The sequence below is a fragment of the Pelodiscus sinensis genome, chromosome 1 (assembly GCF_049634645.1).
Source record: "Pelodiscus sinensis isolate JC-2024 chromosome 1, ASM4963464v1, whole genome shotgun sequence".
NCBI classification, from domain to species: Eukaryota; Metazoa; Chordata; order Testudines; family Trionychidae; genus Pelodiscus; species Pelodiscus sinensis.
In genome coordinates, this window is record NC_134711.1 from 170,086,364 (window position 1) to 170,107,212 (window position 20,849).

Below are 20,849 nucleotides of genomic sequence, written 5' to 3' on the forward strand. Positions count from 1 at the left end.
TATTTGCAGACTCATATTCATTTTCTTATATACACGGTTGGACTGCAGTGCACACACAAATAAAATCTGCTAACTAAACACTAAACACTGTTCTGATCCCACTATCCCTGCATGATCTATTATTGACAGGTGATGTATAGAAGGGAATATTTTTAAAGACACATATTCCCAAGGTATTTAAATGTAAGATGTTCTAATGTTTGTCCAGTCAAAGAGCTAAAGTACAGAGGGCTTAATCTCACTCATATTGCCAGAGAAATGATCATATACATTGTTACCCTTTTTGTCTGAGAGATTAGCCAAAATGTTGGGGTCTTGTGGGTTGTCCTAGTTGGGGGGAGAAACAAGCGATGGAGTCAGATATTTATCTGAAGCAATCCTGTTTATTTACAAAGAATATAAGTGCTCAGACTTTTCCCAGAACAGCGCAGGAATCAATCAGACAAATGACAGTTTCTTTGCTCACATTTCCATGTCTCTTTCTGACAGCACTCAGCTCAAAAAGCTCTGTCTAGGCTTTTTCTCAGAGCCATGTTCATCCAGGCCATGCCCCTGTCTTTCTTCTGTTTCTCTATATAGCTTTTTTATTTTGCTTAAAGTGAATTTACTGATGTAATATACCACCATAAGCTCAGCTCCGCTTACTATATTTTCAGGCTCACAAAGTGAAAACAGCCTTTGGGCCACTGGTGCTTTTTTTTTTTTTAATGTGGAGGCTCTAAGAATACACAAAGTCCAAGGACAGTGACCCCAGACAAAAATACCAGTACAGTTTGGACCTCCCAAAACTGGGAGTTTGTCATCTGCCAACATCCGTGGTCCGGCAGGGCCATGAGTGCTCCTAGACCAGGGAATCATGGCTGGGAGTCCCAGTAGCAAGAGGGCTAGGTTGGGGCTGGGACGGGGGACCAGAGCTCTGGTAGTACAGCAAAGGCCATGGCAGCTCCAATAGCAGTGCCAGGGAAGAGGCAGTCATATCAACCCCAATAGCAAGGCTGAGGTTGTGGCAGTTGCAGCAGCCTCAATAGCGGGGCTGGAGCCGGGGCAGTCCAGGCTGCTGGGGCCGCAGCAGCACAGCAACAGAGAGAGAAGGTGGTCTGGGGAAGTGGTAGCAGGGGACCTCCTATTGTCCAGCAAATCCCCTCGTTTGGAACCGATTAGGTGCAGAACCAGAGAGGTCCAATCTGTAGTAATCTTGTCCATACTACAGGTTTTATTAAAGCAATATGTAAAGTTAAAATTAGTCATGCACACAGAAACCCGTGCAATAATTATAATGTCTGGTTTCATCCATCCATCCTCAAAGACATTCCAGGATCTGATGGACTTCTCAATGCGTGATTATTGCTAGAGCAGTGTTTCTCAAAGGAGTCCATGGATCTACTCTGAGAAACCTGCTAACTTGCAGCTCCAGTTTATTTACTGGCTCTGCAGCCACAGAACCTCATGGCTCCTACTGGGTCTGGTTCACCGTTTTGCAGCCAAGGGAAGCTGTGGGAAGCAGAGGGCCATCGGTGGCAGAGGGCTGGAGCTCTGTGGCTGAGGCCAGAGCTCCCTAGATGTCACTGGGGCTGGAGCTCCAAAGCTGTGGCTGTGCCACCTGTCTTCCCACAGTGCTGCCCATTCTCTCTCCCCCCAACCCATACTGGGCTCCCAGCTAAGTTGCTGGTACCCCCTATGGAGCTCCTGCCCTGCCACCAGACTTCCCTGGTCCTGGGCTCTGTGGTCCAGGAACATCCTTGCGCATACCCAATTTAATATTATAATAAAATAATAATTATAATAACAATAATAATACTGCTCATCCTCTTTGCTCTCTTGACTATAATAGCTTCACTTCCCTCTTTAAAGTGTATACTGCTCATTTTCATACAAAAATACACAAGGCATAAGGAAAGATAATACATCACATATATATACTATTCAAACACGTGGAGATAGAGAACTGGAGAAATACCGCAAGGTATTTTTGAAAAATATTCATTTTGATTTTTTAGAAAAACCTTCACTTCAACCATTTTCATATCTTCTTTGAATTTATATTTTATGAACATTCTAGTGAATTAACTGAAATGAATGATAATGGTAATATAGACTTTTAAGAAGATACAGGATAATATTAATGGAAAGTGAAATTGAAATTAACAAGTGGAACCAGATGCCTGATTCTAAGCATCAGAAAATAATCGAAACAGCAAGTGTACACACACCTTATGAAAATGGTGACCAACGAACACTAAACAAGAGTGCTCAAATTTAGATTATCACACATTTGCAATGAACAGGTCATGAACAACACACGGACCGAGTATAAATCACCTCAATTATTCCATGAGGAATTTCAAATAAGTCAATAAATTTGAAAAAAAAAAAACAACAACCCTCACGGGCAGTTTCTTTGGATAATTTGTGAACAACAAAAAAAGAAAAAAATATCAACTACATTATCCACTGTTAATTATTTCTCTCTCTCTCTCTCTTTCCCTCTCTGCATGTGTAAGCAACCCTGACTTCTTTATCTATGACATGATAATATTGCTCTGTAAGCTGGCACCATGATATAAATTAAACAACTTGTTTGACAGTGCTGTAGTTATTAAGTAGACCACACTGAAAAATAACATTTTTAAAACCGTTTTCTCATTTCCCTTGCTGCTGGCTTGTGGAGAACACCTTGCCTGATTCTTGACAGGTCAATTATTCCAGTGCTCAGCTTCTTCCTACAGATATGAAAGAACCCGAATCACTGCTCATCTTTTCCAGACGCAACCAAACAGAATTCCATTTGTTACTTTCACAAGGCCAAAAAGGTAAGAGATAAATGGATACTGAATTGTAACAAATGTCTGATCTAGAGGAAAAGACTAACTGTGGTGAAATTGATTTTTGGAGGTAAGCCTCAGAAATAACATTCTATGTAAAATTAAATCCAGTAAAAAAGCTGACACTTTTTTCTGGTAATAAACTGCCTTTGCCAACCCTATATATTTTGATGTTGCATAGCACTCTTCCAAATTGTTTATGTACAGATAATATAACTGACTTTTTCAAAAGTCATGTCGGAAAAGTCTCATTTTCAGAATAGAATGAGACATCAATGCCACAACTGTGATACCTTTAAAAATAATCTTATTCTTTTTATGTCTCGAATAAGAAGTAAACCATATTCACAAGAAATTTGTCTGGAACTATCTTAACTAAAGTATGAACAGATAATTGGAAGAATCAAAGGAAATGGATATTGAAATAGACTTACTTATTAACTCATGGAAGCTTATGTTATTTATTAGTGCTTTGATAGGGAAAAAATCAGTTAAATACAAAGGGGGCGAGGAATCTTTAGAGTGGTTGACCTTTGACAAGTGATAACTATTTGTTTTACCGAAGACAACACTAGTGAACACAGTGGCTGAAGGTTAGGCTAATATATACATGTACTGTGACTTTAACACATCTGTAGGCAGGGAAAGTTCTACAAATCTTTACTGTGTAGAAAGTTATTTCAGAAGAAAAAGTGGCCTTTAAAGTAGGAAATTACCTGACAGTTTCTGCTGGGAGATGAGTGTTACAAATGAAAATGTCACTCCTGAAATACTTTTCAGAAATAGACTAGAGACACAAAGCCTTTTCTCTTTTTTAGCAATTCTTAATTTAACTTTAGCAGAAGACACTTAGATGAACTAAATAAACAACAAAAATCAATTTAGAATGGACAAGAAGAAAATCTTCTAGTGAGGGAGAGAAAAATCCCACACTTAAGTTCTAGCAAAGCAATTTCAACCTGGCAAGCTTTTCCTATGTTCTTTTTTAAAAATCTTTTTTTTTAAACAAGCTTTGTTTGTATCACAGAGAAGCTAACCTTTACTAAACAATTTAGGTTTTATTTTCTAATCAAAGTAATGAGTGTCAGGCATTCCCAAATTCTCAACATGCCCTGGCCAATGATTCCCTGTATGATTTCATCTCAAGCAAGCAAGTTACAGAATCCTCAGTTTCTCCATCTGCAAACAGTAACAGGCACTACCAATTCACAGCACTGATCATAGGTTTGTTTACTTAACTGTTGGCTAATTAAGCAACAACAACATTTTAAAGGTGAAAAATATCATAAGAGTAATAATAATAATTATGGGGCAACATGTTCCATCCCAGGATTTCAAAACACAGCGCAATGATTATTGAACTAACTTCCCCACCACACCCTCTGAGCAATGGAGATCATTTAGACCTCATACCTGAATGGTTAAAAACAACACAGGCACAGAAAGATTGCAGACATCATCTGAAAAAAACACATGCCCATTTTGAGAATCTTGGCCTACATTTCAAGCCCCCCAAGCGTCAAAGAAAGTCTATGGCAGCACCAAGAAGAGAACATACAGACATGTAGTTTGGCCATAAAACCACCCAAAAAGATGCCATGATGACTCAGATACTATGGCAATAGGGATTATGAGATAAACGAGATTTTCTAAACATTTGGGCGTTAGGTCAAGGTCATGGTAGTTTCTCCCATTATTACACTCCAGCCAAATCTAAAATCATCCTTCTATGCAGAACAATACATCTATGCTGCATGCTGTACAGCAAGCTGCTACAGAAAGCTGATTCTTCTTACAGTGTTAAAACATGGGTGCTACTTCTGTATTGTACACATGTTCTGCTGTGTGTTTTAAGGATATTTTCCTGTCACAAAGTAACAGACAACAAATTTCATTGCATAAAGAACCAGAAAGGACTGCTTCAGAGATGGTGTGCTACTAGGGCTTGTCTTGGTATTTCTGCACTCTAATTAAAGGCAGAATTTGGACTCTTTTACCCATCATTTTCTCTTAGCCATGCCATCCATCTATGTTATTTCCCAGTCAGGAAAGAATGCCTATCATTACTCAGTCATCTGCAAAAGATTTTTCTACTTGCAAACCATGGCCCGGGATCTGTTGCACCAGCAGCATGGGTCTTTTAAAGGAAATACTGTGGCAGATCATGTGTCAGAAACCCATAATTGCTTGCTGCACATGTAGAAGAAAAGCAAGATAATCTTCGGGAGAAGAGAGGCAAATGAGTGGCAAGTGCAGACCCCATAACACTATACCAAATAGATTGTTAAGTGAAATTCTAATATCAGCTTTTCATGCAACAAACAGAAATCTTCAGCGCATTATGTATAGACCTTTGGAAGCTAAAACAAATGTGCATAGTCTTCATAGTGAACACAATGATTTCCCATTGAGACAATAGGAGAAGTCAGTTACTTCTTTTTGACAATTTTACTAACCTTCTTCAGTGGTACGGGCAGACTTCGATTCACTATCCATTCCTTGGAATTCATTGAAATAGGGTCGAACTTTAATTTCATAAGTAACCCCTTTTTTCAAGTTGACTAGGACAGCACTGCGCTCAGTAGGGACTTTGACATCCAAATTCTGCCATGCCATAGGAGAAGGCAGGCCTGATGTTTGGCGATACATGACTCGATAGCCCTGAATAAACTGGGATTGGCGGTCAACCTGGAAATGGTATTAATTGGCACATTAATACACATTTTAAAGAACACGATAATCCAATAATAAAACCAATAATAAAGTCTACAGTATTCAGATGCTTATGGCAAACAGCAAACCAGTCAGTTGCCTGTGTACTGATTTCCTCTAAATCTAAAATTAAAACTTCATGTGAATTAGGATCATTCATTGTTTTCATTGTTCTCTTTACTTTTTTCCCATTAAATATAATGATACACCCACCTACATCTCAAAGCATAAAACAAATAACAAAAATCATAAACAGATAATTTTCTAGCAATTTGGCATAATGAGTATTGCATGTAAAGCAATTAAAACTAACTTGGCTGCTGATATGCTGAAGTATTAGAAAGAAAGGAAAAATATTTTCTGAAAAGTACAAAGCTTTGGAGATGTATTGTATGATTTTGCAATGAGTAGTCCTTAAAGACTAAGAGGTTTATTTGACCTCTTCTTTTTTTGGGGGGGGGGGGAGGGGAAGGAATTCACCTGATGAAGTGGGTTTTACCCACGAAAGCTTAAGCCCAAATAAATCTGTTAGGGAATGTCGAACTAGGGTGGCTAATGTAGGCATTCAAACTTGCAAATGAAGCCTGGGATTTAAATATCCCGGGCTTCATTTGCATGTTACCAGGTGGGCGCCATTTTTAAATCCCCTTAGTTCCAACTGACTGCCCACGGCTACACGCGGCAGTCAGAAGTTAATCCAAACTAAGTCCTTAGTTTGGATTAACTATTACACCTCATTGCAGGAGGAGTAACAGTTAATCCAAACTAAAGATTTAGTTTGGATTAACTTCTGACTGCCGCGTGTAGCGCAGTCAGATCAACCTAAGGGGATTTAAAAATGGCACCCGCCCAGGAACATGCAAATGAAGACCTGGATATTTAAATCCCGGGCTTCATTTGCAAGTTTGAAGGCCTATATTAGACACCCTAGTTCAAACTAGGGGGCTAGTATGAACATACCCTTAGCCTTTACAGTGCCACAGGACTACTCATTGTTTTTTGCAGATAAAGACTAACATAGCTTCCCCTCTGAGATTTGCAAATGCATTTAGTTAGTCCATTAATTGGCTTACACCAGGTCTTTTCATGAGATGTTCAGAAAAGTAAAATAAATATACACCGATGAAGAAAAAACAATGACTAAGGAAATGTGTTGTTTCCTGTGTTCCTAGACTAGCCAGTCTACTTGCATTCTGAGGTTACAAATCAGATGGAAATGGAATGTTGTTGTTGTTTGTATTTAACTTGTTGCCGTGCACACAGAATTGAAGTTTGGGGTTGTGTACAGAAATATTACAATTCTGCCCTGACTTTCAAAACAATACACATTATTGCAATTGAATGATAGTTCTAAATGTATTATCCTGGAGTGGCTGTAAGCATTTTTATCTAGGAAAAAAGATAACATAACAAATACGTTTGCTAGTAACATTTGCACAAATGTGTAGTTTAATCTCCAACAGTCAAAAATGTTTCATGCTAAAAGAATATTTTCACTGCTGCAGATGTCAAGCCAAGAGCCAAAGGAAATAATACAAGTAGCACGCTCTGTGTGTCAGTTTGGACATATAACTGGCTGGGTTGTTAACTCCAGTCTTATAGCTGAGTTTTGACAAGAACAATTTCCTTCATCTTCTTGACAGCTTGCTAACTCATCAAAGATTTTCCAGAATTAGAGCTATACTTGTTTGTACTATGTCAAGAGTAAGTAGGTCTAAGACTGAAGATACAAACCAAGATCTTCTGACTTCCACTACTTTTACTATACCCTCACTTACTAGTCATGAAGTTCTTCAGTGCAAATCAAGTTCTTATAATATTAAAAAATAGAGCAAACAAGAAGAAGAAATCTTAATTTACAAGAGCAAAGCAGAAATGTGTTTAATCAAAACTGTCACTGTTAAAAACCTTGCAACATATGTTACAACAACATTAAGCTTGCATTTTATAAACTTCCCTACATTCACTTTAAGTGAATTTATGCACTGAAAGAGGGACATAACTCACAATAATAGCTTGTTAATACTGAAAGAATCAAGCTGTGTTTTTAAGAAGAACATTAAGCAGCTGTTTCCAGATGAAGGGAGTCTGTAAATCAGGGTAAATTGTTTTTATCCATGTTTGACTTTCATTAATTAAATGTTTTACAGATGTAAAGACTTTATGAACCTCACATTTTCTACAAAACACAATATTAACTCCTTTACATACTTTAAAATACATCATCTTCATCTAAACTATAGTATAGTTTAATTATCTAAAGCTAATTTTAACTTAGATTTCTCTTTACAGTTAAAAAAATACAGTGTAACTTGACTTGATTTTGTTGTTGAATCTTTAAGAACTGATGGGTGGAAAGAGCTGTCAAAAGGGGAAAAGTATGCTAAAATTGATAGACTGTATATAAAATACGTGTATATTTGTCTTTGTTACACAAACTAAATTCATTGGTATGTGCATATATGCACCCATTAAGAATACATCTACTAATGAACCAAAAGGTTCATAAAGCTGCATATAATGAAACTGTCACTTAGATCACCAGACTTAAGCCATTAAATATCTTCCATTCTGAAGTGAGAGGTATTGCTAGCATTCTATATACTACTAAATATTGAGAGCAAAAGACCTTGCTAATCACTTTATAACACTCCCAACAGTACAACTAATAAAGCACCATGTATAGTGTCACTATTTCACTTTTACACTGCCACCAGACTCACTCCTGTGCTATTGTTAATGTCATGTATTTGGGCCACACAAGGAGGATCACAGAGTACACAAGAAGAAACTTTCCTTCTCTTGTCCTATACAGGATATAGCCAAAGATTACTCCTGGCTAGCACAGATAGCAATGTTATCTACCCCACAAGAGCTGGACAGGAAGTGGATTTCTGGGCACCTTTATTCCTCAAATGAGAGTGTGTAAATGCCCTCAGGGGGCATATATTCTGGTACCAGAGATTAATTGCTAGTGGGCTGCTGCTCTAGACTGCCCGATATTATGTGGTGCCTTAAAAGGCACAACTGATTTTTATGTTAGGATGACTATTTAGTAGAGGAAATAGCTGTGACATCAATCAGAGTCGGCAATAAACAGATTTTGTAGGGAACTAACACATTTGTTTTACCTACTATTAGGACCAGTTAAATGCACTAGTGACACTCTTTGCACTGTTATCAGTAGTCACAGATATATTTCTATTGAACAGGAATCTAACTTTTCCAGATCTATGCACATTACCACCAAATGCTGTATGGATTCTAAACCCAGCACATTGTACTATTTGGCTACTCAGTCGTCAGAAATATGGCACAGAAATTCATCACTTAAACTCTGTAATTCCAGTTTCCTGGGGACAGGCCCACTAAGCCGCAGTTGAAAGACATTTTGCAGAACACTCTTTTGTATGTAAATTCTCCTCCCAGAATATCCTGAATAAGTTACTACTTATGGTGATGCCAATAGTAATTCTCCATCTAGGCAAAATAACTTGTGAGTCTGGTCACAGCTACCGTACTCTCAATGTGTGCCAAGTTCAACAGTAAGAACTCACCATAAATTTGGAAATTCACCAATCCAGCCAGAATATCCATGAGGACTGCATTCAGGGACCCAGTCTGTATGAGATCACTCAAAGACAACTACTCCTTAAGTTTGCAGTGAGATACACCTAATATTTAAAGGGTTGCTCATAATTACTTAACTCTGTCACTTTGAAATACATGAGTTTACTGTGCATAACTACGGGATGGGTAGCCAGCTGGCTCCCTCTCTCAGTTCCTTGCATCCCAGCTACCATGCTCTGTGTGAGTCCGTGTCTTATGCTGTTCACAGTGTGCGAATGAAAGCAGAGGAGTGAGGGACAGTGAGATGAATTAGAAACAGTCAGCTGGTTTATCCACCTGTCTAACATCATGAGAACCAGCTTTCTAACACTCTATTGAAGGGGTTGGAGAGAGAATAAAAGGCATTATAGGGACAGCTCTTGGCTGAGAGAGAAAACAATCTTATGGAAGAGAAGAGGAGAAATGGGAAGAGTATGAATGAAGAGTGGACCAGGGCAGGGGAATTAAGCTGCATTCTTGAAGCGATGTAACAGAAGGAAGGTGCTGCATTAGAAATCTCATCTTTTTGTGGTTCAAAACAGTTTTGTGTTGCAAAATGTCATCTGACTAAATCATTTTTTTTATGAAACGTTATCAATTTTGACAAAATTTCATTTTGGGGGTGAGGGAGGGTAAAAAAAATCACCATTTTACCATTTTTAGAACAGATAGTTTCAACTGTTTGTTTTGAAGCAAATTTTTGTTTCATTTTACATTTAAAAAAATCTAAATTACAAATGGTCAAAATTGAAATAAAATGTTCTGAATTTATCAAAATAAAACAACTAGCTTGACCTAAAAACAAAAACAATATCAAAGAAAAAATGCAGAAACATGTTTCACCTGCACACAAAGAATGAGATGAAACTTTCTGAAATCTCAATTCTTTTGTTGAATCCATTTTCCAACAGCTCAGCTGAGCTCTAAGATACGTGATACCATTACAAAGAAAAATGAAGCGAAAAATAAAAACTACATAGGATTGTTGTCAGCAAAATCATAGATATATTGTTCAGAATTGTGTAACATTTCCATCATGTGTTTCACCTACATATACAAATTCTTTCAGACAGCAGTGTTTGCTCATCATTTCCAGACATTTAGAAATGTATCCTCTGTAATGGAATGCTCAAATTCTATTATAACATACTGCCACTAGGTGACACCACTTATAACATACCTCACTTGAGCTGGTAATGGCTATAGCCAGCAGTGCATTCATGTATCACACAGAGTACATCTCAAGTAACTCTCTCGACATGATGGAAGTTCTTTAGCTTGCTCATATCAGCAGCAGAAGCCTGATCTATTACAGGTTGTATCTCCCTGATCCAGCACCCTTGGGACCTGACTGGCCCCCAACCAGGGAAATGGCCAGACCAGGAGAGGTCATTACCATGAGGGCTCTGCTTTTTCCCAGTCAGCCCCACTGCCACCCAGAGCTCTGCTCTCCCCACAACATGGGGGAAGGGGAGAGCTCTACTTTCCCCCCTGCACCTTTGCTGCAGCCCGGGGCTCCACTCTCCATGCAGTGGCCAGAGACTCCCACTAAAGTCCAGAGCTCCACTCTCCCCATAGGAGCTTCACTGCAGCCCAGGGCTCTGTGTTCCTGTGGGTGGCTGGGGACTCCGCTTTCTTCCCAGTGGCTCTGCTGCCACCCAGCGGGCTTCACACTCAACCAAGCAGCCCCGCTGCTACCGGGGAATTCCATGCTCCACCGAGCGCTTCTGCTGCCTCTGTGCTCCTCCAGCCTGCTCTTTGCTCCTCTCCCCAGCACCTCTGCTATGCTCCAAGGGGCTCCTGCTTCAAGTTGAGCATCCAAAGTTAGTGAATATTTTTGATAATTTTAGCTTTAATACCTTTCGTGTCTCAGTTCCCCGTCTATATAATGGAGATAGCGATACTATCTAATCTCATACGCATGTTTGAAAATAAATTAATTAATGTTTGTGAAGCACTCAGATACTATGGTGAGAGCACTGTAGCAGCACCCAGAGGAAATTAATACTTTTGTATTCAGTGCAGGACTTGGATGACGTGCATTAAATAAAGCCTGGGTCCATACTTTGAATAAAGAAGATAAAAAGAAATATTGAACAACTACCCATTCACTGAATGAAGCAGGGGTCCTGTGCAAAAATATTATGTGACCATATAATTAAAGACTGTAATTAAAGACTGCCAAGTAAGTTTCAAAGATAACCTCAATACTGCCATTTCCTAACTTTCGAGTACTCAATTTCAGACATCTTTTGACACACATATCACAATCACATGGAATTATTATTTCTGGAAATTATTTCTGGGATTTAAAATCCTGACTTGGAAGGAGGAAACAATTTAAGAATAGTTTAAAAAATCCATAACAACAGAACTCAGAGAAGGGGAGTGACTGTATTAATTTGCCAGCAGTCAGAACGCTAGAAAGAGATCTAGATGGTCTGTCACCTGACAAACATTTGAATTCCAAACAGGAATTTCCAAGAGGAAAAGAGTCATCATTCTTCTGGCATCTGTCTCCTTTTGTTTGTTCACTACACGGGGTCTTTATGTTACATTAATAAAGTTGGCTTTACTCGCTGGATAGTGTGGTCACCATCCCAGAAACTATGATTAATTGAATGGTTTTGTTCTAATGGCTAGACACTTTCTAATTAGCAGCTTTAAATTCCTCTCCTCTGCCCTCCCAATCTCTTCCATCCTTCTGATGTAACTCTATGGGGCATTCTGTATTTGTTAGATGGTTAGAGCCTCTGCTTTTTACATCCAATGAAGAAGCAAAAAGGCTGAAATTATAAATCATAACCATTTATATTTTCCTTATGAAAATCACATTTTCTTTCTTCTTCATGAATTCAGGGTAGGCACCAAGCAGAGAGATTTTTCATATTATTTCACCTCTTCTTGGTGGAAAATGTGAGTGTGTTTGGATCAAACAGTGCACTCCATTTTGTATTGGGAAGCCCTACTTTACTAGGACCTCCATTTTGTATTTTTTGATTAACACATCTTTCTTTGGTCAGGGAAACACTATTTAAATGCATTACAGCTATCCTGCCCAGGAAAGACTCCCAACATTTCAATAAAGGACTGTCACAGAGAAGCCAAAGGAACCACAAACTTGGGGCTATCTACTTTGAATTATTCTTAACCACTGAGGATTTTCTGCACAGGTGCATTACCGAGGGAGGGGCTGGAGATTTTAATTTGAGCACATGGCAAAAGGAGACAGATTGTATAGAAAAAAGAGCTGCCACGCTAAGTTGGAGGCAAACCACCTTTACAGTCCTGTAAGCAGGACTGTCTACGGAGACAGAGGGCAGGAGAGCATCTGTCCATACTGAAACATTAAGGGTATGTCTATACTAGCTCATTAATTCGAGCTAGGTCGGCAAATCAGGCAACCGGAGTTGCAAATGAAGCCCGAGATTTAAATATCCCGGGCTTTATTTGCATGTTCCCATCCGGCCGCCATTTTTAAATCCCCCTTAGTTAGAACTGACTGCCCGCGGCTACACGCGGCAGTCAGAAGTTAATCTGAACTAAGTCCTTAGTTCGGATTAACTGTTACACCTCGTGGAATGAGGTGTAACAGTTAATCTGAACTAAAGACTTAGTTCGGATTAACTTCTGACTGCCGCGGGCAGTCAGTTCAAACTAAGGGGGATTTAAAAATGGCGGCCGGATGGGAACATGCAAATAAAGCCCAGGATATTTAAATCTCAGGCTTCATTTGCAACTCTGGTTGCCTGATTTGCCTGTCTAGCTCGAATTAACGAGTTAGTGTAAACATACCCTAACAGCCTGCAGACTCACAGAAGACATGAGGCTCTTAGATGTTAGGGTGTGTCTGAACATAGCTTTTCTTCAGACTAAGATCTGTACAATAAGAGTGAAAGTGTGTGGTTAAGCACTTTCTTTGTTAATACAGTGTTCCTTGCTTTACAGTCATGTGGTCCCTAAAGGGGTTAGTCTGGAAATGCAGCGAGACCACATCTTTGGTGGAGCTCTGGGGAGCAGTGTAACTAATTAGGGGCTTGGGTGGTGGAATTCTGGTGGAGACCACAATGGTCTGGATTGCAAAAGTCCCACATCCCAAAGAAGGGTGTCAGAAAATGTCTGAGCCTTGAGGAGCACCTTGCACACCAAGGGCTTGGAACAGTGATTAGACTTTGGCCAGACCCAATTGTCTTTGAAGCACTACAGACCCTTCAGCTGGATCCACTTGCAACAGTCTGCTGACCATACAACGTTATCCAGTTCCTCTCTGTAACACCTGACTCCGTGGATCAACGTGTAAATACTCTCCCTATTCCAATCCATAGTAGCAGGGTTTGTTACAAAGGCATTAAGTAAGGACTGGAAATACATGGGGTACCACATTCCCAGCCTTTGAGATGTATTGAAATATTTCCTATACTCATTTGAAAAAGGAAAGTCAGTGAAATTCCCATTCCCATTGCAGGCCTGTCTCCAAGTCTGAACAGGGATGAGGTATATAGGTCCCCACCAACCCAAACTTTGTATTGCAAATGTAACTGCCACCAGGAGAATTTGAACCTGGGATATCTGGAGCTTAGTATAGGAGCCTTACCTTTTGAGCTAAAAGCCAGCTGGGCTCTCAGCCTATGTTGTAGAGGTCTCTTGTTCTTCTCTGTTGCTGTGATCTAGGTGCCACTGCATGGGACAGTGAACCACACTAGGTGTGTGGGTTACACAAAGGCAATAAACTTTACACCAGCCCAGCTAAGTCCACTGGTTCCTGGCCCACATGTGCACCTCTTGTTTTCTGTCCCCTCTTCTGTCTTAGCTTAGGTCTACACCTAAGGTATGCAACTCCAGCTACATGAATAACATAGCTGGAATCAACATACCTTATGTCTAGTTACTGCGGAGTCTACACTGAGGGGGGTCGACGGGCTATCCCATTTTTCTCATCAGGGTTGGAGTACAAGGGTCGACTGCAGAGTGATCTGTGCTCAAACTAGCAGGTACTCACTAGACCCACTAAATTGATTGACGGTGGATTGATCTCAGAGCGTTGATCCCCACTGTAGTGTCGATATAGCCTTATGGTCTTCATGACTCATTAGCTGCTGGCCATAGTGACATTGCATGTGTAAACAAAAAAATACTCTGAACACTGCCTGAATCCCTGCAGCAACATTCACCCTATAAAAATAATCATTCAAGCCTTGTGCACTACTGTGGCACTTAGTCCCCATTCCCCTCTCTGGAATTCCCCTGCACAAGGTAACTAGCTGCCTGAAGAACAAAGCACACGTGGTGTATAGTACCCTAGGAAATTTCTGCTTCTGTGGATACAAATGCCTTCCCAGAAGTGCCAGGAAAAGCAATGTAACACTTAGAAAGCTGCTTACTATAAACTTAGTCCTCAGGAGTTCTAACTCAATAGTTAGACCTCTTAAACAGAGATGTTGTAGGTAAAGCCAAAGAGATGCCTGCCTTCCATAATCAATCAGATGAAGGTAAGACTTGTGCTGAAGAACAAAATACCATTACCTACTTATACCATACATTACCAGTGTACACATCTGTTCACAAGTGCCCTGTAGGAAGATCATTATTGCAAATAAAGGTCACCAAGCAAATCATGTATTGTGGGAGGTCCCCATAGACTGAAGTAGAGAGAGATTATTAAAACATCAATTTAGCCTTAATTCTTATACTTCATTTTGATTATTACCTTAGTTTACATACTGAAGATTAGTATCAGTTAGGTTTTGCATTATGTGTTGAAACACATGCTGCTAAAAAGATTTTTGTCAGTCAGTTAACATGCCTTGTGCTACATGTGAAGCTTCTGAACCTGATTGACTTTAACAAAGAAGGAGAAAAAAAGAAGGAAAGGAAGAATCCATTCCTTTAGCACACTTCTCATTGTCTGTACAATGTTAGCTTACCTGATCTCTTGTATTGGGGTCAGACTAGGGCTCTTCCGGGCTGAGAAATAATTGCAGGGACAAGTAAACAAGATTAAAGCTGTCAATGAAAGTTAGTAATTGAGAAGTCTTACTGTCCACGTGACTTGAACTGTAGTGGGTGTCAGCACAACAGGATTATGCAGCCGTACAATGACGTCTCCTAGCTCTTTCTGGACTTGCCTGTGATCCACTCCTTGTGCTGGTGGACTGATATCTGCCAGGCCAATGACAGACACAAAATGATTATTTTAATAAAGAAGCTCACTTGTGTCATCTGTTCATTAGAACTGAAAAATCTAATGAATTGGTTTAAAATATTCTTAGTTTATAACACTTTCAAAAACCGCTATGCATAAGATGGAACGACGAACCCTTAAAAGTACCACATAAACATTCACTGCCATAAATAAACACCACACTTTCTGTTACTTGGGCAATTAAAAAATGTTCCTATCTAGCCCAAATAATAATGTAAAACATTTTTTTCTAAAAGCTAATGAGTGATTGGTGAGGCTCCATATTCACCTGTTTTAAAATATTCAGATGATAATAGTCCTGGAGTGGTTGCAGGGCTAGAGCACAAATAGTTTGTATAATTTAAACAAGTGATAATGTGGAACTGAATATGTACATTTGCTTGTTTTTAAACTGTGTATGTTATACTCAATATGCTTCTTCAAATTTCCTCTCCTTTTCAATATGCACTGTACTTTCCTCTCCTTTTCAGTTTGACACAATATGAGTGAGAAAGAGAGAGGAGCCAGTGAACCATGCTAAAAGAGCAATTTCCTGTTATTTAAGCCTGTCCCTCTACAAAAAATGTATACATTTTCCAGGTGTTCATGTCTGAAAATGAGATTAAGATTTCCCTGTCACACAGAGAAGACATGGATTACATTGCAGAGATTTTTCCAAATCCTACCTTCACCGTGAAAACATACATTCCCCCACCTTATTACAGGTAGGTTGCATTAGCTCTGTGTAGAAAGAGGGCAATCTGTGAGTAGGTTCTATCCCACCACACCACTCTGGCTCTGCTCCTTGACAATAGTGGCTCTTGGGGACTTCAGTGTGGCTATATGGACAAAGTTATGCAACCTGAAATTGCATGGTCTTTTCTGTGCGTGGAGCTAAAATATAAATCTCTTTAGTCCTGCCTCTGGTCTACCTATTCATTCCCCATCCTACTCACATTTCCTATGAGATTACCCATGTGCATTCCAACCCTAAGAACAGTCCCCAACTATGTGGTGACAGAACTGGTAGGTCATTGCTGGCAAGGTAAATGTATCATAAGTGGCTTTCTTTGTATGGATCTGGCTCCACAGCATGCAGCACTCAGAGAAACTCTTTATCCCAATGATTTCAAAATGCCACATATTCAACTTTTAGGCTATATATTCTCTCCACAACATAGCATGGGGTGGGAGGAAGAGTCATCATAGAAACCTCACTAGGTTTATAGAAGCAGTAGCTACACCTTCAGCACATTCTCCCCTGAGTTGCTTTTGGAAAGAAGTGAGGATCCTTCCCAAGTGATGCACTGGAATTTCCTTGGAGTTTGTTGTGTCTGGGTGTTTGTTGTGTCTGGGTTAAGTCAGAGAGGGGCAACTGAACGTGACATACTTCCATCCACACAACACAGACTTCCCTTAGTGTCTGCTTCTCTCTCTGAAGAGCTGGGAGTTGGGGTACCAGCATTGTGTTCAGATTTAATTACTTCACAAAACTGGTGCTGCTAGAGGAGAAAGGGGGCCCAAAATCCTGATATAAAGTGGATAAGTATTCATAAGCTCTACTGTGATTTCCCAGGTGATCCACAAGAGCTATTCGTTTCACTGACCATACCTACGTCCCCATACATGCTGTCTTCAAACTCCTCCCTTCACAAAGGAAAGCCTCAAGGAAGGTGACACCTTTTCTGTCTGGTAGTCTTATTTATGGGAGAGTAGTATATAGATCCTTATTCTCTTAATAGGAATTATTTATTATTATTATTATTATTATTATTATTATTACAAAAGAGTGATAACACTGAGCTTAAGAAAGAAAAACATTCAAAGCATGACTCAGATACCACAGTATTCAGGATTTTGATAAAAATCTGGTTTTCATAGTCTAGATTTCAGCTTCATATTTTGAGCAATATTCTGGGTTTTGATTCATTTAAGAGACATAATATACACAGACTTTCTAGTGACTTTCAAAAGTGTGGGATGACTCTATTAGCATCCCAAAGGGAATATAAGCAAAAAATGGAAAAGATAGTAATGGTGCAGAAGTGGTATGCTGAGCAAAATATTTCTATTTAAAATGAGTGAAAAAGAGAAAGACAGACAGATATTAAAATTAACTTGTAGCAGAGCACCTCAGATTTGTTTATTGAAATGTAACTTATATTAACTAAAAAACTCTTTTATACTTGATATAAAACAATTCCCACAGTTATCCATGATTACGTTTTAGAACATATTATTACCTACGTAGGGGACAGAATCAGTAGCATTCTGAGATTATATTCCCTTTGGAAGGGAAACATATATAATGTATACAGAGTTAGTGCATGTTAACATAGATAAATTTCCATAAATTAAAAAAGGACTAATCAAAGTTGGGTACAGATATCACCACTACCTATGTAATATTGTTCATTATACAAACAGAAGAATCCACATGTGGAAGTGTTATCCATGTGAATTTTGCATGCAACTTTAACTTGCATACCAGATTTTGCCCACTTATTCATCTTCCCAAGGACTGAATTTTTAAATGTCTAGCAACTTCAAATGGCTGCATTTTTCAAAATCAACCTGAATGAGAAATATGTCCTTCTCTCACAGAATTGCATTCATCTGATGTCCAGGGCAGGGAATAATATGTCCTAGATCAGTAATCCAATCATTCAAGGCTAGAGATAAGAACTTTATGCTATAGGAACAGGGAAAGGTCCCAGTTGAAAAAATCTAGCCCAGGAAGAGCCTAAGATACTGGCTATTCAAATCATGTAATTGATAGGTTTAGAAAATGTGCGTTAGGCCACTTTAAGAGGTTTCTGGATCTTTATTGTGCTCCTCTGCCACTGAATCCTGTTGTGGACTTATGGCACTAAGATCATGTGGTTTTACAGATGAAGGAAGAGAAATACAGTGCCAATAAAATATTAAAATATTTTTCTGCAAAATACCTAGCCTATGCTAAATAAAATACAGAGGGGCTGCATTAGATTATAGAATGGACAAACTCACTGTGTTCATTGTCTGATTTCAAGTGATTAATTGTATATCTTAATGCTTTTTTAACATAGTTTTAAAAGAAATTTACAGAAAATAAAAATGTTAGAATATGCAAATATTGGCTAAATATGATTGGACTGTTCCATACCATGTAACTGAGACAATCTGCAGGAGGGAGTTACACTCCTGCAAAATCTTAGGAGTTGCTAAGTACCTCCTTTCACACTCCCTAGCATGCTAGAGAATTCATCCTAGAAGGACAGCTAATAATTTGTACTGATGGGACTTCTGTACTCCTTAGCAGTCTAACACCTAGCGACACTTTTGGCTGGTTGGATGAGCCTTGGAAAGGGAGTTTGTGCTAAAGCAGGGTGGCACAGGAGTCGAGGATCTGCTGAATCGAAACTTTGTTCACATACGAACAACAATGCTCATGATACTGAAAAACTTGATACTCAGCCTCAAGCCACCCTGAAAGGTATGGCAATTGAGTTGCCTGGAAATCCAGAAAGAAGCCTAAACACAGTATAGTGTTTGAGCGCTCCTCAGAACAAGAGAGCTAGCCTCAAGTCATGTTCTTTACACATCTTTTGGGTGACCTACATGCCACTGAGAACCATGTGTTTATTTGGCATTTACAAGGGACTTTTTTTTTAGCACAACCTTGGCAACTAGTGACTCCAAATGAACCTAGTAAGTTCAGAAGCATTTTATTTAGAGTTCTTTATTTCAATATTATTAATGGTGTTTATGAATGTATGGTTATTCAACATACAAAGCAAACAGTAGTGGTCTTAATGGGATGAGTGGCTTGAGGAATTCTTGCTTGGTGTAATGATTTGCAGTCTAAATGTGTGAATTTGCTCAGTATACTCTGCATGTTATTTGCCATATTTTTATTTAATGAAGCCAAATGTTAAGTTATAAAGTTATCATGGATACGTGCTGTGAATTAATATAATCTATCATTGCTCTAATTGCTTCTTTACTTAGCTATGGCTAGTATGAATAGGCTTTTTACTGCGTGTCAGTTTTCTTTGTGAGTCAGAGTTGAATCCAAGCATTATTAGAAATCACATCAAAACATTATGTTAATTGTCAATTGATTTTATTATTTAATTCCACTAAATAGTAAGGTATCAAAGAACTATACATGTGCTACAGGAAATGGAAACTACATGTCCTGAAGCTAATGAAAAGAACTGCTTTTTGCTGCAATCAAATCTCTTGTCAATATGTAAAGATGTGGAATGTAAGTGTTTTTAAGAGCTAGATCAACCTATGAGCATGGATCATAGAATCAGGGCTGGTGCGCAATGGAACTGATGGGGAGATGCTCTCCTTTGGAGAGCAGAATCCCACCTGGAGTCTTCTTGATGCAGTGTGGGTGGGTAACAATAATTTTTGTAGCAAACCTTTAAAAAACAAGACTCCAGTCTATTCCTACCCAACCCTGCCCCTTGCAGAGAACAATCTAGGGTCTTTTACAAGTGCTGTGGCTGCTGGGAGACTTCTCAGGGGGCAGAGACGCTATCTTCACCCTCCTTACCTTCCTGCATATCCAAGTAAGGCGAGGAAAAGACCTTTCTGTAAATGAATCATCCATTGACAGGAATAAGTCTGATTAAACAATGGTTCCTAACTGTTTCCTGTTCAATGAAGAGTTATGCTGTGTGATGCAGAATGTGGGCAATGCATGACAAAGTCATGTCGTGTCCTGTGCTCCACAGAGAAGTTTGTCCATTTTCACTATGTCCATTTAGACTGAGAATAGTGAGAATAAATTGTGTTTAAAACAACCATTCCTGTTTGTCAGCATTTCACGTGACTTCTGCACAGGTGTAAGTAATAGGAAGCAATGGAGGATCTGGGCCATCTTTATCTAATTGCACTAACTGTCCTACAGTTGAGAAGTCCTATATATGCCACTCTTTTTTCATTTACTATTCGGTGGATGAATGTAGAGAACATAATGATGTTAACACACAACCCAGGATATATTTTATAATAATTCTCGGCATGAATTAGATTCACATTAATTTTTTCCAAAACATTGGGCCAGATTCATTCATACATTGTCGCTGCTTTGTGCAACTCTGATGGTGAAAACAAGTTGAAAACCTAGCTTTTATCTTTATATCATGTTTATATGACCCCCATTAACATAGTGCCTGGGCAGCTCATGATCATGAAAATAGTTATCCTGAAAAAAATCCCTTTGAGGTAGGGAAGTGCTATTATCACCAATTTAGAGATGGGGAACTGAGGCACAGATAGACAAAGAACAACATCTGTTATGGTATTAATGCACCTAAAATGCAGACAGGATTTTCAAAAGTACCTGGACAATATGAGTGGGGTGTAGGTGCTTTTGAAAATTGCACTAAACACCTACCTGCATCTGTAGGCACTGCAAAACTTCTACAAATCTGGCCTTAAGGGACTTATCTAAGGTTGCACAAAAAGTCAGTAGTGCAGCAGAAAATTAAACCTGGATTTATCAGCTCCCCACTAGTGGAGGTCAGTAC

At 39.1% G+C, this 20,849-nt stretch overlaps 1 protein-coding gene across 24 annotated transcripts in view; it reads right to left on the minus strand.

The window, feature by feature from the left end:
- Window positions 1-20,849, minus strand: part of ROBO2 (roundabout guidance receptor 2) — a 625,770-nt gene that overhangs the window by 82,628 nt on the left and 522,293 nt on the right. For all 24 annotated transcript variants that reach the window (XM_014580520.3, XM_014580517.3, XM_075909832.1 and 21 more), the window contains 2 exons: window positions 15,181-15,302; window positions 5,279-5,510 (listed from right to left, as the gene is read on the minus strand). In XM_014580520.3, the coding sequence (XP_014436006.2) occupies window positions 5,279-5,510; window positions 15,181-15,302 (354 nt within the window). The remainder of the gene's footprint in view (window positions 1-5,278; window positions 5,511-15,180; window positions 15,303-20,849) is intronic.